Source organism: Oryctolagus cuniculus, chromosome 15 (assembly GCF_051225735.1).
Source record: "Oryctolagus cuniculus isolate XC-2025 breed Fujian yellow rabbit chromosome 15, ASM5122573v1, whole genome shotgun sequence".
Lineage (NCBI taxonomy): Eukaryota > Metazoa > Chordata > Mammalia > Lagomorpha > Leporidae > Oryctolagus > Oryctolagus cuniculus.
In genome coordinates this window covers 78,265,326-78,281,119 of record NC_142881.1, presented here as the reverse complement: position 1 = coordinate 78,281,119, position 15,794 = coordinate 78,265,326, and the positions used below count along the sequence as shown (strand labels likewise).

The 15,794-nt window shown below is 47.3% G+C and overlaps 1 protein-coding gene across 2 annotated transcripts in view; it reads left to right on the top strand.

Moving 5' to 3' along the window:
• The window catches only part of GRID1 (glutamate ionotropic receptor delta type subunit 1), a 760,175-nt gene that overhangs the window by 699,065 nt on the left and 45,316 nt on the right, over positions 1-15,794 (top strand). For both annotated transcript variants that reach the window (XM_070057983.2, XM_070057984.2), the window contains exon 13: positions 7,212-7,407. In XM_070057983.2, the coding sequence (XP_069914084.1) occupies positions 7,212-7,407 (196 nt within the window). The remainder of the gene's footprint in view (positions 1-7,211; positions 7,408-15,794) is intronic.

Here is a 15,794-nt window from a genome sequence, read left to right as displayed (position 1 = left end):
TAGTTTTTCATAATATTGATTTTCCATGAAATTTTTGGAGACCCCTAATATGCATCTTTCAGGGAGTGTGGCACCAAAATAAAGATACCTTTTTTTTAAAAAAAATTATTTATTTATTTATTTATTTATTTAGCTGAAAGGTAGAGTTACAGAGAGAGAGAGGCAGAGACAGAGAGAGAGAAAGGTCTTCCTTCCTCTGATTTACTCCCAGACAGCCGCAATGGCTGGAGCTGTGCCAGTCTGAAGCCAGGAGCTTCTGGGTCTCTCACATGGATTCAGGGTCCCAAGGACTTTGGCTATCTTCTACTACTTTCCCAGGCCATAGCAGAAAGCTGGATCGGAAGTGGAACACCCAGGACTCGAAACCGGCACTGCAGGTGGCAACTTTACGCGCTAAGCCACAGCACTGGCCCCAGGATACCTTTTAATCCCAGTTTTCCATGAATTTTCTGAAGTGCCCTTGTATATCATGATGATAATCTTTAATTTATAGGTTAGACACAGTAAGAGATTTACATTTACACCAGTAACTAATAATAAAGCTATTATTTTTTATTTTATAATACTATATTATATTATAAAAAGTACAGTGTTATAAAATATCTTTAATGTTAATATTTAATATAACAGTATAAAATGTAATATGTTTTGTAATATTATTTGATAACAAAGTTATAATATAATGTAAAAAGAGTATGGACAATTTCTCAATTATTTATTTCTAGATTTTTCTCTGTAGTATTTTTGCATTATGTTGACCGTGGGTAAGAGGAAGTGAACCTGTGGTTAAGGAAGGGTGGCTGTAATGAGAGAAATGGAATTTGGGGAGAAGTGGATGTGGAGGAGGGGTTGGGGAGATGGCCACAGGTCAGCTGGCTCTCCAAGGCCAGTATCTGAGCACAGTGTGAAGGGCTTATGTCCGTGATGTCACATTCTCCTGCCAGGGACCACACAGCCTCATCCTGGTGGGCCGCAAAGTTTTCCAACCCAGGGATAAGGATGATGGATCTGCAGTCGCTCTTCATATGGACCTGGGGCAGGAGAAGTGGCAGAAGGACTCCAGGAGCAGCCTGTACCCTGGACAGCCTGGGTGCCTCAGGCCCATACTGCCCTCCATGAACTCGCTGCTCCAGGCTCCTCTCAGTCAGGCACAAGGAACGGGCTGGGAGAAGCCTGTTTCCTAGATGTCAACTTCAAAGCTAAACCACTCTCCCTGGTGACCCTCCCAATTGTTTTCTTGGTCTTCGACAACCCCTACCATGCTTTCTTAATCTTCAGGGCATTTTTCTTCACTAGATCCATGACTCTAGGGTCTCCAGCTGCACCCACACCTGGCCTGTAGCTTGTTTCTTCACAGCTTGCAAGCTAAGACTGCGTGTCCCTTTTTTTTTTTTTCCTACCATTTTTAAGTGTTGGGAAAAATAAAACTGAAAACACAAAAAGAAGGATTGTGTGACAGAGAGAGTCCTCTGTGGTCCTTGGAGGCCATCTGTATCCTTTCCCAGGCTGGTATTACAGCATGTTGGTGGAGTGGACGCCTGGCTTCTTGTCCACTACCCCCGTGTCAGTGCAAATGGCAGGAGCGCTGTGCTGTGTTGTCCTAGCATAGACCCAGAGCACAAGCAGCTGCTTAGGAAATAGTTTATTTCTTTTTTTAAATGAATGAATGAAAGAGGAAAGATACCTGGGAAGACCTACAGGGTATGAAGGAAAGTTCAGAGAGGAGAGAGATGTGAGGTGAACCCTAGGGAAGAAATCCAGGAGGAACAGGGAACAGGTCTCTGGTGCAGAAAGACCTGTAGGCTGGTTGTGGAGCCCCCACCAGGCGATGCTGACTGCTTTGTGCCACGTCCTCTGTCCTCTCTTGTAGAGGCAGACATGAGAGAGAAGCGAGACTGCTGGAATGTGAGTAAAGACATCTGCAGGCTGTAATTAACGCAGCATCAATTTACCAGGCTGAGCGTCCCTGCCCGCCCCCGTCTTTTGGGCCATTCCACTACCTTCTTTTCCTCCTTAAAGAAGAAGAATAGGGCTTGGGGGTTTAAATTTATAAGTCCCGTGATGACGGCATCCCCACCGTTGTTGAAATCTGCTTTGCATACCGTGTATATTGATTCTGTCCTTGTTACAAGTGTATTTATCTCTATTGGCCATGTAAATACTTCTGTTAACATGCAAAGATGCATTTATGAATGCTGTATTATTGATTTGTCTCATGCTGCAAACGCATTTATCTCTTTGTTAATGAGGAGATTGATTTATGGGGAGAAGTGTGGGGAGGAAGGGAGGTGTTGCTGAGCTGGGTAGACTGTCCTTGGCCACGACTGTAGGAGACATTGTGGAACTACCAGCAGGTGCATCTGTGAAGGGAGGAAGCTGCTCTCAAAGGCAAAGGACATTCACACAGTCTTTTTGCAAGACGGTCTGATGGGCTTATAGTTGTGAACTACGAAGTACCTCCCACCCCCAAATCAGCAATCCAGGGCAGCACATACACACAAGCAGCTGCATTGGTCCCAAACCCAGCTTTTCTAGGGCACGACTGAGTAGAAGCCATGAGGTCAAAAGTTGGCTTGGAGGAGAGGGCAGGCTGTGCCATGAGAGGATTCTAAGCTTCAGTGTTATCAAGAGTGAAAGCAAGGAGATAGGCTGCAAGCAGAGATGGGGCAGGCCTCAAGCTGCACCTGCTTACACCATGACATGTCATCAGCCAAGCCAGGCCCAGGTGGACAGCCTGGCATGATGCTTTTGAAGCGTCTCCTGAGTCAGCTCCTTGTCCGATTGGTCATGGCTTTTCCCAGGGAGGCTTCTGCTAGGCACCTTGCTGAGCTCTGGCCCATGTGTCATCTGCTTCTCCGCTGTGCTTCTGGGATCCACTGTATGGATGGACATGCATCTCCACCCAGCTGCCATTGTTTGGTTACTGCTGGTTGACTTCTCTGACCTCTGCTGGGAGCCCCTTGAGAATGAACTCCCTTCATTCTGCAAGATGATGCACCTTGCAGATGTCCAGAACTGTCGAGGAAATAGCTGGTTGAATGACTTCAGCAAGTTGTGTGCTGGACCTTAGAGACCCCACCTGTGAGGGGGCACATCTCCCCCCCCTCCTTCTGTGGTGGGAGCACTTGGCCACTATCTAAGAATCAACTGCTGAAGACATTGACTTTACACAGTGCAGTGTACTCCCAGTGACACCTGTCTCACTGGTTCAGATAGGCCTCCTCTCTGGCTACCATGTCTGATGGCTGTTCACTTAGCCACCTGGGCGGGTGGCTATCCTGCCCCACACCTCCTTGCTCCTCCCCAGGTGTTCCTTCCAACACTGGATACTCTGACAAGAGGATGATGCCCCAGGGAGGTGATGATAACTTTGGTCCGTGAATAACTGAGCCCTCCTTCCCAACCACACCCCCACCCCGTACCCTTATCTAGGTTTTTTCACCCTGAAATGTGGGAGTGTGTGCTGCACATGGCAGTGGGCTTACCTTCGCTGAACAGGGCAGTATGCATCTGTGGTGGGAGAGATGCTTCTGTACTGATCCCTGGCTGAGGGAGGTGATGGGCTGGCCCATGGAGTCTGAGCAAGGGGGCTGGGGCCTTTCGGGGTGACCTTGAGGACAAGGAGCTACACCAGGACAGATGCCATAAACATCTGGGCCGCATGCTTGTCATCCAGAGATGATGCTCCGTGTGCCGCTGGCCACAGGCACCATATGAGTAAGTGCAGAAGACTGTCTATTTCCAGTGGGGGGATGGGACTGCTATACATCCACTCCGGGCTCTTGGAGAGCGAGCGCAGTCATTTGGAGCGGTTCAGTATTTAGACTCCACTGTGTGATTCTTCCGGATGTTCCCCATTCATCAAAGCCCTGTGTTTGTTTGTATTAGCATGAGAAAAAAATGTTTTAAATGTGGGGAGAAAAAAAGATTCCCTTTCCTTTCATTTACAGGCAAATTACGACAGAGTTACAACCCTCGGAGCCCTTCAAGCAAAGGAACATTCTGCTTCAATTAGATATAAATAATGAACAATAATTAGGGAGATTTCTTCATCGGATTTGTGATTTTATGTTTCCTTTTATCTGTAACGTGTTGAAGCAAATACGGAGCTCTGTTTCTAGGCCGCGTAGCTGGCAGGGAAAGGATGCCGTTTCGGGCATCTCTGAGGCAGTAGGGAGCTGCCGTTCCCGACTGGGGCTCCTGTGTGCTTGCTGTGTAGGCTGCTATGAGCCCTGAATCCAGGGCCTCCGATGCCGACGGGGCTGCTTCAGCACCAGTCCTCCAAATTCTGATCGTCTACGGGGGACCCAGATGTATACTAAGTGCACGGAAGAACTGGTTCTAGTGACAGTGCGCTGAGTGCAGCAGGCACTGCTCTAAGAACCAAGCACACATCCCGTTGCATCCTCACAGAAGTGCTCTGCTATTCCTGCCCACTTGTAAAACATTTGGGAACTGAGGCACGGGGGTGTTGGCCAACTTGTCTGGGCTTGCAGGGTTAGTGGTGGTGGAGCTGGGAGGCAAGGCTGGCTGCTGGGTTCCGGAGCCCCTGCCTGCCCTGGTTCTGCACACTGCCCTCTGCAGTCACGGTGAGATCCTGCTGTCCCAGAAGCCTGCAAGGCACAGAGACAGCACAGGGAGGCAAGGCATGGGGACAGCATCAGTGGCATCCATCATCAAGAGGCTTATAGAAGTAGATGGGTGATGAGAGCGGTGCGGGAACACTATGGCCCAGTGTCGTGGCTGTGGCATGTGGGGGTTTTCTCCTTTCAGTACTGGCCGCAGTACCATGTGGGGGTGAGGACAGCAGCCAGAGAGGAGACGAACAAGGAGGGATATGTAGAGGTTGGGAGGAGTAGATGTTCCTGTTGGAATGGGGATTCAATGGGAAATTGGGGTGATGAATGTTGTGAGTAGAGAGCAGTGAGTGAGTGAATGAGTGAGTGAAGTGAGTGAGGTTTCCAGAACAGAAACCAAGCATGGATGGTTGGAGGCTGGAGAGGGGGCTTGACTCCCCATTGAGGTTTCTAGGGCACTCTCAGCACCCGGAGCCAGTTACTGCTTGTCTTAGGGCAGATAGGAACTTGCTATCAGCTGGTCATCCCTGCCTTGACCACAAGTCCCGAACTTACCATGGTTTCACTTTACAGTGGTGCAAAAGTATTCGTGTAGGGGAGAACTCTGGTTTCAAAATTTGAGTCTTGAGTCCTTCCCTGGGTTGGTCCTCTGTGGTGCAGTCCTCTGTCTTAGTGCCAATCAGCCACAGTGAGCACAGCTCCCTGCCAGTCCTGCAGTCATGAGGGGAAGCCACTGACCCTCGCAGATACCACATTGTCAGTCTATCTCAAAACAGAGCTATTCATATTCAATGGATTCCATGAGATAGTCATCACTCTACCATAAAGTGGCTTCTTTGAGTTGTTTTGCCAAACTGTAGACTAATGCAGAGGTTGTGAGGATGATTAAAGTTGACTAAGTATTAAATGCTTTTTTGACTTACATTATTTTCAGCTTATGATACTTATCTGGATAATATGTTTTCAGTTGACTTATTTTTATTTATCTGAAAAGCAGACAAAAGGTGGTTGGAGAGAGAGAGAGAGAGAGAAAGAAAGAGAGAGAGGAAGGAGGTTTTCCCATCTGTGGTTCATTCTCCAAATACCTGCAAGAGATAGGGCTCAATCAGGCCAAAGCCAAAAGTCCATCTAGGTTTCCCATGGATGGACAGGAACCAAGAACTTGAGCTATCACCTGTTGCCTCCCAGGATTTACATTATCAGGAAGCTGGCTTGGAGGTGGAGGCAGGGCTCTATTCCATACACTTCATTATGGGATGAGGGTGTCCCAAGCAGCAGCTTAATTTTCTGTGCCACAACACCCAGCCCAGGATGCAGTCTTATAAGTCAAGGAGCATCTGTATTCCTCCTCCCACGAAGAAGTCTCCTCCTTCACCCCCAGCTCAGATATTTGCTCTTACGTTGCTGAGCCCCTCGAAAATCTCTCTCCCTCCGATGTGCTCTAGGCCAGAGATATCTACCTCTTCTCTGTAATAAAGCAAACACAAGGCCCCCCAAAAATGCTGTGGCTTAATCTGAATTATCTTTTGAATAATTGCAAATATTTAAAAGTCAGGAAAGCTCATGCAAGAACCCAATTTCTTGGGATGAGTGTTGGGGTACAGCATGTTAAGCCACTGTTTGGGACACAAGCATCCAGTATCAGAGAGCCAGTTCAAGTTCTGCTTACTTGCTTCCCATCCAGCTCGCTGTTAATGCACTTGGGAAGCAGTAGGTGATGACTCAAGAGTTTAGGTCCCTGCCATGCAAATGGAAGACCTGAATTTAGTTCTAGGATCCTGGCTTCCATCTGTCCCAGCTCTGATTATTGCTGCCATTTAGAGACAGAATCAGCAGGTGGAAGATCTCTCTCTCTCACACACTCACTCGCTCTCACCCTTGCTCTCACTGTGCCTTTCAAATAACTAATTAAATACATAAATCTTGTTTTAATCCTATTTCTTTATTTGTTCATTTATTCGTTGATTTATTTTTATTTGAGTGGCAGAAAGGAGTGGGGTGAGGGAGGAAGGGAGGGAGAGAGAGAGAGAGAGAAAGAGAAAGAGGAAGGGTGTGCTCCCATCTGCTGGTTCACTCTCCAAATATCTACAATAACCAAAGCTGGGCCAGAGCTGAAGCCAGGGACCAGCAATACAAACCTGGGTGGCAGGGACCTAATTACCTGAGACGTCATCCACTGCCTCCCGTTAGCAGGAAGCGGGAGTTAAGAGCCAGAGCTGGGACTCGAACCCAGATACTCCCATGTGGCATGCAGGTGTCTCAACCAGTGTCTTCACCGCTAGGGCAAACACAACCCCAACTTACATCATGATCATCAGTCTGCATATCTGTCTCTGTAGCTGGACTTTCAACTCCTTTTGGGCAGGAAATGTGTCTTATTCATCCTTCCATTCCTGGAGCTCAGCCTAGAACCTAACCGTGGGTGCTCATTAATCTTGCTGAATTCATGTGCATGCAGGAAACATGCCTGTGATCCAGTGATGGAGTAGCGGTCATGCTCCAGGCTGAGGGTCTGGTGCTGTCAGGCAGTGGGTGTGAAGAACGTGGAGTGTGGGCTGTGGTGGTCTTGGCCTTGCAGCCTGCAGGGTGCAGCACACACCCACGACCCCCCCCCCCCGCCTGTCTGTGTTTCAGGACATTCCAGGACCTGTCCAAACAAGTGGAGATGTCTTACGGCACCGTCCGGGACTCTGCTGTGTATGAGTACTTCCGAGCCAAGGGCACCAACCCGCTGGAGCAGGACAGCACATTTGCCGAGCTGTGGAGGACCATCAGCAAGAACGGAGGGGCCGACAACTGCGTGGCCAGTCCTTCGGAAGGCATTAGGAAGGTAGGAGGGTGTTGGTGCTTGGGCCCTGGGCGTGATCATCCCCCAGTGCATCTGAACAGCCCTGTCACCTGCAGGGTGATCCCTCCCCACCCCTCCTCTCCATGGACTTCCATTCTCGGCAGCAGGGGCAGGTTCTTTAGGTGTGTTCTAAGTTTCCAGGGAGGTGCTGGTTGGGGGAAAGCCAGCAGATGGAGTCCCAGCCTCGTGCCCTCCCTCCTGGTGAGTTCTGGGGATGCTGGCACTCGGGAACACTTGGCAGAATCAGAGTGCTGGCGAGAGGCACAGGGGTGGAGGAGGAGATTCAGCAGTGGTGGAGCACGTGGTGCTGCAGCCTGGGGGTCCACATGCTGGTCCACACACAGGGCAGGGGTCAGGCAGGGTCTTTGGGGCCCTGCTGTGAGGAAGTGTGCCTTGGGGATGGTGGTTAGGGCAGCAAGCCTGGGACAGAGCCTGTACTTGGGGGACAGGTGGGAAGTGGCCAGGTCCATCAACCCTTACTCTACCCACTTCCACAACCCCCGACACTACACTTGATGTCTCCTGCAGCCCCTCAGGAGCTGCCTGTTGAGGGCAGGGGATGGATGTGAGGATGATGTAGAGTGAGCTTCGGGGCCACCAGGATCTACCTGCTCTTTATAATGAGAAGCATCCTCAGCAACCCACCAGTCACTCCCAGGAGAGCTCCAGGCTGTCCAGAGACAGAGGCCTGAGCCCTGCTTGGGGACCACTGGGCAGAAGGCTGAGAAGGAGGCAGCTTCTGGCTGTGGGGCTGTTGAGTGCCTGCTAGGAATAGGTTTGAAACAAGCTCAGAAAGTGCTGTCTCAGGTCCACTGGCTGAGGCCGGGGCGGGGTGGGGAGCTGGCCCTTTGGCACCCCTACTTAGATCAGCTGCACAGCAGACAGTGCCTGGGCTCTGAGCCTGACACAGATGGGTGGGAATCCCAATTGCATGATTCGTCAACCACGTAAAATGCGGCACACCAGCCACCTAACCTGGGACCTCATGGAGTCGAGAGAGACCTGGAGAACCTCCTGTTTGGGGGTTTCCTTCTGGACTTCAAACATCTGAAAATGCATGTGATGGAAGCTTTTGGATGTTTACATAGTCGAGTGATACTTTCACAGGAGTAATGGGATGCAGTGTAACTCTGCTGTTCTCATGCTTAGAAGACTTAGGAAAACCTCCTAATTCCTACTGCGCTGCCAAGGATGGTGCCTGGACTGGAGCTTCCAGTCTTCTCTCATCCCTGACAGTGACTCTTTGTGGCTGTAGGTGACCTCATTTGAGATAATGAATACAAAATTGATTTAAGGCGTTTTGTGAGTGTGAGGCCAGAGCCCAGTAGCCCTGAGTTCCTTCTCCCGATGTTCTTTGTCTCTCTGAGACAGCCAATATGCCCATCCACACAGGGTATTAACAAGATACATTGCAACAATACTACGATAAGCTCTTCCTGTAAAGGAAAGGGAACTGTTTGATAATATTACACTTCTGTTCATTAGAGGACACTCTAAAAGATCAAAAGGCAAGTCATACACTACGAGGGGCTATTTATAATACATATACCCAATATTCAGTTAATATCGAGAACTGTTATAAATCATTAAGAAAAGCTCCAAGTTAATAGAAAAATGAACAGAAGACTCGCACAGCCTTTTACAGAGGAAGCAATGCATATGAGCAATAATTATATCAAGAGATGTTCAAACTCATTAATGATCTGTGAAAGACAAATCAAAAGCACAGAGATATATCATTTTACACCAATTAGACAGCACAAAATGAGAAGTAGCTGAGAGGATGTGGAGCAACAGGTGTTTAATTGCTGGTGGGCGGGTACTTGGGATGACCCCTTTGAAAAAGAGTTTGTTATTCTCTTAGCAAATGGAATGTTCACAGACCCTATAGCCCAGCAATTCCACTCATATCCATCAACCCCGAATTAATATTCACACATTCCCTTGGAGTCAGGAACGGCCATGGCAGCCTCGCTCACAGAACCAAACCCCTGTGAACCATCTAAATGACCATTAGCAGGGCCAAAAATGTATATGGCTCAACAGTGACAGGGATGACCTACAGCTGCATAGAATAATATGGAAGAATCTTAGCAGAAATTATATATGTATCAACTAATAGAAAATAGCATACCCATCATAACTCTTTTTAGAATGTACAAAACATATGCATACACACATCTAAAGTAACGATGAAACACATGAGTTGCCCCAGTGCCTGCTGCAGTTGGGGGAGGCAATGCAACAGGAAAGAGAGCAGCATGTTGATCTAAAAAACAAACAAACCATCTCAGAGAGAGAAAGAGACTCTCTAAAGACAATGATATTGATTTGGAGCTACCAAAACACAGCAGTTCCCGGGAATAGCAGAGAATTATAATGGGCATATGCATGGCATAGAAAATTATGAACATATTCCAAGAGGTTGAGGCAAGGCAAAGTTTTTAGAAACAAAAGGTTGTGGGGGGGGATTCCTTCAGATATTTTGGAGCAGTACACTTTGGCCACAATAATTAGCAGCCAGAGCTTTCTCTGAGGTTGAACAAATAGTTGCTGGACAAATATCCTTGCAGAAATGTTTTGTTTTGATCTGAAGGTTTATTTATTTGTTTGAAAAGCAGTTACAGACAGAGGAGAGGGAGAGAAATATCTTCCATCCATTGGTTCACTCTCCAAATGGCCTCAATGGCCAGGACCAGGCCATGCCGAAGCCAGGAACCAGGAAATTCTTGCAGCTCTCCCACGTGGGTGCAGGGGTCCAAGCACTTGGATTATCTTCTGATACTTTCCCAGGCACATCACCAAAAGGTGGATCAGAAGTGGGGCACCCAGGGCTTGAACTGGTGCTCATATGGGATGCCGGAGTCACAGGTAGCAGCTTAACCAATTATGCCAGAGCGCAAGCCCCAGAAATGTTTTTTGTACAAAGCTGTGCCTTTGTGTAATGTTATAGTTTTGTTATAGTAACTTTTAGGTAATCATGTATAAGAACCTTTTCTTCATAACCTCTTGGCTGTACTTCTCTGTTCCCAATTCTTTAAAATAAATTATTTATTTTATTTTTGGAGAGGCAGAGAGATGGAGGAAAACCTCCAATCCACCTGTTCACTTTCCAAATGCCCATCATAGTGCAATAGCCAAGTCTTGGCAAAGCCAAAGCCAGGAGCCAGTAACTCAATGCTGGTCTCTCAAGTGGGTGGCAGGGACGCAAGTACTTGAGCCATCACCTGCCATTATCAGGAAGTCCATTAGCAGGAAGTTGGAATTGGAAGCAGAGGTAGGACTGAAACCGAGCACACCAATATAGGATGTGGGTATCCAAAGTGGTATTTAAACTGCGGTGCCAAATGAGCTTTCTCGGGTGTTTTATTTTCGTTTTTCATTATGATAGTGAGAGATTTAACAAAAAGGAGGGATCTCTACTTGAACAAATGGATGGGTGTTCTCAAGCAATTGTTGTGATTAATCCTTTCTGCACACCTGCCAGTTCTCCCAAATACACCCAGACCCAGCCAGCTAGCATGTGGCTGCCCACTAGTGCCAGTGTCTTGCCTCCTTACAAGCTCTGTGCACCTGCCCTGGTGTGGCTCAGGGAGGCCAGCACACCCCACTAAAACCATCTGGGAAATCTCAGGAAATTGCCGCCTCAGCCTCCTATGCCCGTGGTCCAACATGAGAAATTATCACTCTCTGATGATATTTTGGATTTTGCTCATGAATTAAACTACTTAAAGAAGAAGCAATGATGGATACAAATGAATGATTCTTCATCACTGCCTATACATTCATTATATAGAGTCTAATTTTTTTTTCAGGAAATAGGATGTGTTACTTTTATTATACCCTGTTTTTATAACCCAAGCTGGTTTTGGGATCACAATTTTCTCTCTTGCATTTGAATCTGTAAAAAAAAGGACTGCTGGCACTAGACAAATGTTAAGGATTTTATAACTGGTGTCATAAAAGGGAGTTTATAGTATTGTCAAAAAATGAAGCACGTTGCATTTCTTTTAATAGAGAAAGAGCTCAGTTTCACTCTCAAATCCTCCGTCCACACCTGTTGGGGTGAGCTTGTCTGAAATTTGTCCTGTCCATCTGCCTACGTGGGACTATCTCTCCCCTTAGTGTAGGGCTACAGTAACCTTAGAAACCCCAACCTCTCAGCAGATGAGACTGGAGATGGCCATGCCCTGAGTGAGGAACCTGGCTTGAATCTAGAAACCACAAGGAATCCAGCAAGTAGGGGAATAATGGTCCCTGTCCTAACATTCAGCTCTGGATCTCCAACAGAGCCTATTCTGTGCAGGGCAGGCAGCCTGGCTAAGGCGAAGCGGCGTCACCAAGGGACTCCTGGATACCCCTCTAGTCCCAGAGGACAATCACACCTCTAATTTCCAGTTTCCCTTTGGTGACTTTGGCTCGGTTTGCAGAGAGAGCTGGGTCATGGGGAAATGTCTGATTGCTACTAAAGTGATGGAGCTTGGCGTCAGGGTAACCTCTGGGAGCTGCTAGCATTGTTTTCCCTGGGAATGCTGTAGTTTTTAATGACTTAAAACCAATATAGGTGGAATATTGCTCAGCAAGAGGAGGCGATCACTCTTACACAATATCAGAAGTAGAAAAAGGTTATACCACAGTTGCCCCATCCCTGGGACCCAACCCTGCATTGCCAGTGATCATGCAGACAAGGACGGTGAGGCTCACTGGACCTCACTCGGAAGAGAGCAAGAGGAGGGCATTTTTATTTAATAAGAGCCTGCAACATGCACTTTAGACAACAAACCTGCCTGGCATCCAGTGAGTCTGTGAATTCCACCTTGTTCCTGAATGAGTCATCTGTTTGCTGTCTGATGAGCAGAGACAGACAAATCTGAGACCCGGTGCCCACCAGCAGTTAGCGGGTTGTCTTCCAGAGGTTCTGTCACGGAAGCCACAGGGAAACAGCTGCAAACTTTGTTTCAGGCTTGTCTCCCGATCAGACTCTGCTGGGCACAAGAGATGTAGCAGAGAGAGAGAGAGAGAGAGAAAGAGAGAGAGGGAGAGAAAGGGGGGGGGGATCAAGGTTACTGCCTCCATTGCCCTCAGCCACATGCACCTGTTAGAGCTGAGGAAGGTGTAGATTAAGATCAAGGACTGGAAAACTATGTCCTATGGTCTAAATCTGGCCCACTGCTCATTTTGTAGATAAAGTTTTATTGGAACACAGTCCCACTCATTCATTTACATATCATGTATGGCTGCTTTCTTGCCATTTCATCAGAGTTGAGTAGTGGGACAGGGACCATACAGCCTGCAAACCTTGACATAGTTAGGATCTAACCCCTTAGAGAAAAGGATGGAGGTCCTTGGTGTGGAGCAGAGGTGCACTCCCCAGGTGCTGCATCAGCTAAGAGCCCAAAGGCACCTGTAGTCATGCACCATCTAACTCTGCACAATTGAATGGAATTGTTTCGGAGTTCAGATCTTCCCAGATGTTACAGTACTTGCATATGCATAATAAGATATCTTGTGGATGAGACCCAAGTCTAAATAGGAAATGCATTTATGTGTCATTATATACACACCTTACACACACAACCTGAGGATAATTTTGTGCAATGTTTTAAATTGTGTTCCTCAAACACGCTTTACCATGTGGAATTTTCCACTCATGGTCTCCTATCGGTTCTCAAAATGCTTCAGATCTGGGGGTGTTTTGGATTTTGAGTCCGGGTGCTCAACCTGTAGTATACAGGCTGTGTCCTTCCCTGTCCCTTCCAGGCCTCACTTTGGCTCTTCCCTGTCCCAGGCACCAGCTTTCCTCTTGGCCTGCTCCAGTCTCTTCCTGCAGTCTGCCGAGCAGCCTCCATGCACCAGGCACAGTGCCAGATGATTTGCATCCTAAACAGACTACTTAATTATGATTCCCATAGCATCATGATGGGACCCGAGCTGCTGCGAGGCTTGATGATGTGCCCAAGGTCACACAGCCATGAGTAAGTCATGGCATGGTCATCCAGCCCGCCAACCTTGTCTCTTCCCCTAGGCTGACATTGCCATCTCCGCTGCTCAGTGCCCCTCCCACTCCTTCCATGGGCTTCTATAGCCCTTCCACTTTGATGCCAAAGTACCTTCTGGCTCCCTTCTCTCCAAGCCTTACCCCTCCTTCCTTGCATCATAGCCAAGATTATTTAAGTAGGTGATTTTATCTTTTGATTTTCAGACTATTAAAAATATCAAGGAGAGAAACTCTGTGATGCAGAATTGAGCTGGCAAGTGGTTCAAATTTATATGCTAATTACTTGGCCATGTGAAGTCAACTTTAATGTTGCTGGTGGGATCTTTTTTTTTTTCTTTAACTTGATCCACTCTATCAAGTCACGTCCAACTTAACCCATTTCCTGTGCAATGCCAGGGCTGACCTGAGCTACCAATTGATTAAGTCCTTCCATAAATCAGACTTAATATTTAATAACATTGTTGGATAGAATATAGTGTTAATAGTTTAAATATCAGTCCTCACAGTTCATTGAGCTCTCTGAGTAAACAGACAAGTAGCTGGTTTTGGACCCTGTGGCTGGAGATTGTATTTTTCAGAGGCAAGTCGCTTTGGAGCCCGGCAGTGCTAACCAAGGGTGGTTTTTTCCACTCAGTAAACAGCACTCAGGTCATAAAGTGTAAGTGCAAATGCAGGGAGAAAACAGGCCCACAAATCTTATTTATTTCTCCCATCAATGTAGTGCTGGCCCCGGCACCAGATAGTATGTGGGCATCACCTCTCAGCCGCTGCACTGACTCCCTGCTCTTCCTTTCTGGTCCATGGCAAGGGCAGCTCTCACTGCACACACTGTGGAGTGGCAGGGACACTGGATTGCCATCTTCCATAGAAGGGCCAGGGGTGGGAACTTGAAGTCCTCTCACCCCACCCCAGCACCCTCCTTCTGAAAGAACAAGGTGAAGACGATGGCCCTGTGTGTGAGGCTTTAAGGGATGGCACATCTCGGGGATGCTTGATTCCAGTATCAGGAAGGTTTGAGCACGATGGTGGGAGGGATGCAGAAGGGAACCTGTAGCAGCGATGTGGAAGGCAGCAACACTGCCCTCAGTGGCAGCAGAGGCTTTGCAGGCCTGCTTCAGACTCAAATCTGCTTTCTCTGCTTCCATGTCAGTGCACACTGAGTCTGTAAAGTTCCTTCCTTCTCAGCCATTCTTTCAATGATTGCTCCTTCTTTTGTACTTGCTTAAAGGCACTGTAGTCATTTTGTAAGTCGGGTGATCTTTTCTCTTTACTTATTCATTTATTCACCTATCCATTCAAGAAATGTGGTTTGAATAGCTTTTGCCTAGGACTTAGGGAAAGTGAGTTTAAATTCCACTTTCAACCTAATTTAATCTGCAGCTTTGAGCAAGTGAATTCACCTGCTAGAACCATCTGTGAGACTTGCCACAGGCCTGCCCAGGTTCATCGTGAAGTTTCCAATAAACAGAACTGGAAGCACACAGTGTAGATGCAGCCTGGGTCTGAAATCATCAGATGACAGAGGACTGTCTTAGCATCTCCTATGCCTTAGGCCAAGATGAAAACACAAAAGACAAATAGTGCTTAGTCTTTTTATGAGGCATGCTTTATATACAATAATATAATACACATCTATCTCATGAGTTTAGATGGTTGTATAATTGTGTAATCTTCATTGAAAACTGCAGTACATTTTCATCACTTAAGAAATTTTCTCTTGGGGCCGGTGTTGTGACACAATGGGTTAAGCTGCCACCTATGATACCAGCATCCCATATAGGAGTGTGGGTTCCAGTCCTGGCTGCTCCACTTCCAATCCAGTTCCCTGCTGATGTGCCTGGGAGAGCCAAGGAAGATGGCCCAAGTGCTTGGACCTGGGCCAGCCACATGGAAGACCAGATGGATATCGGGGCTCCTGGAATTGGCCTGGCCCAGCCCTGGCTGTTGAGGCTGTTTCAGGAGTGAATCAGCAGAAGGAAGAACTCATTCTCCATCTCTTCCTGTCCCTCTGTAACACTGCCTTTCACATAAAAGAAAACAAATCTTTACATTTTCTCTTGTCACCTTGCAAAACCTTCTCTTCAGCCCCAGAGGCAACCTTTTGGTGATTTTTAGCAGCTTGTCCGTGTTTTTGTAGTTAATATAAATGGAACCCTACAGAAATATATAAGGCTACTTCCGAAAGTTCATGGACAAGGCGGCATGCTAGGGAAAAGCTATGGGTAGGTTTCACAAGTCTTTGCACCAAAATAAATTTATCTCAGGATCCTGTTTTTCTAAGAACTTTTCAAAGTCCTCTTGGATGTGTTGGTGTTTGGCTTCTTTCACCCCAAAAAAGTGTCTGAGGTTGGCCCAACATTGTGAATATCAG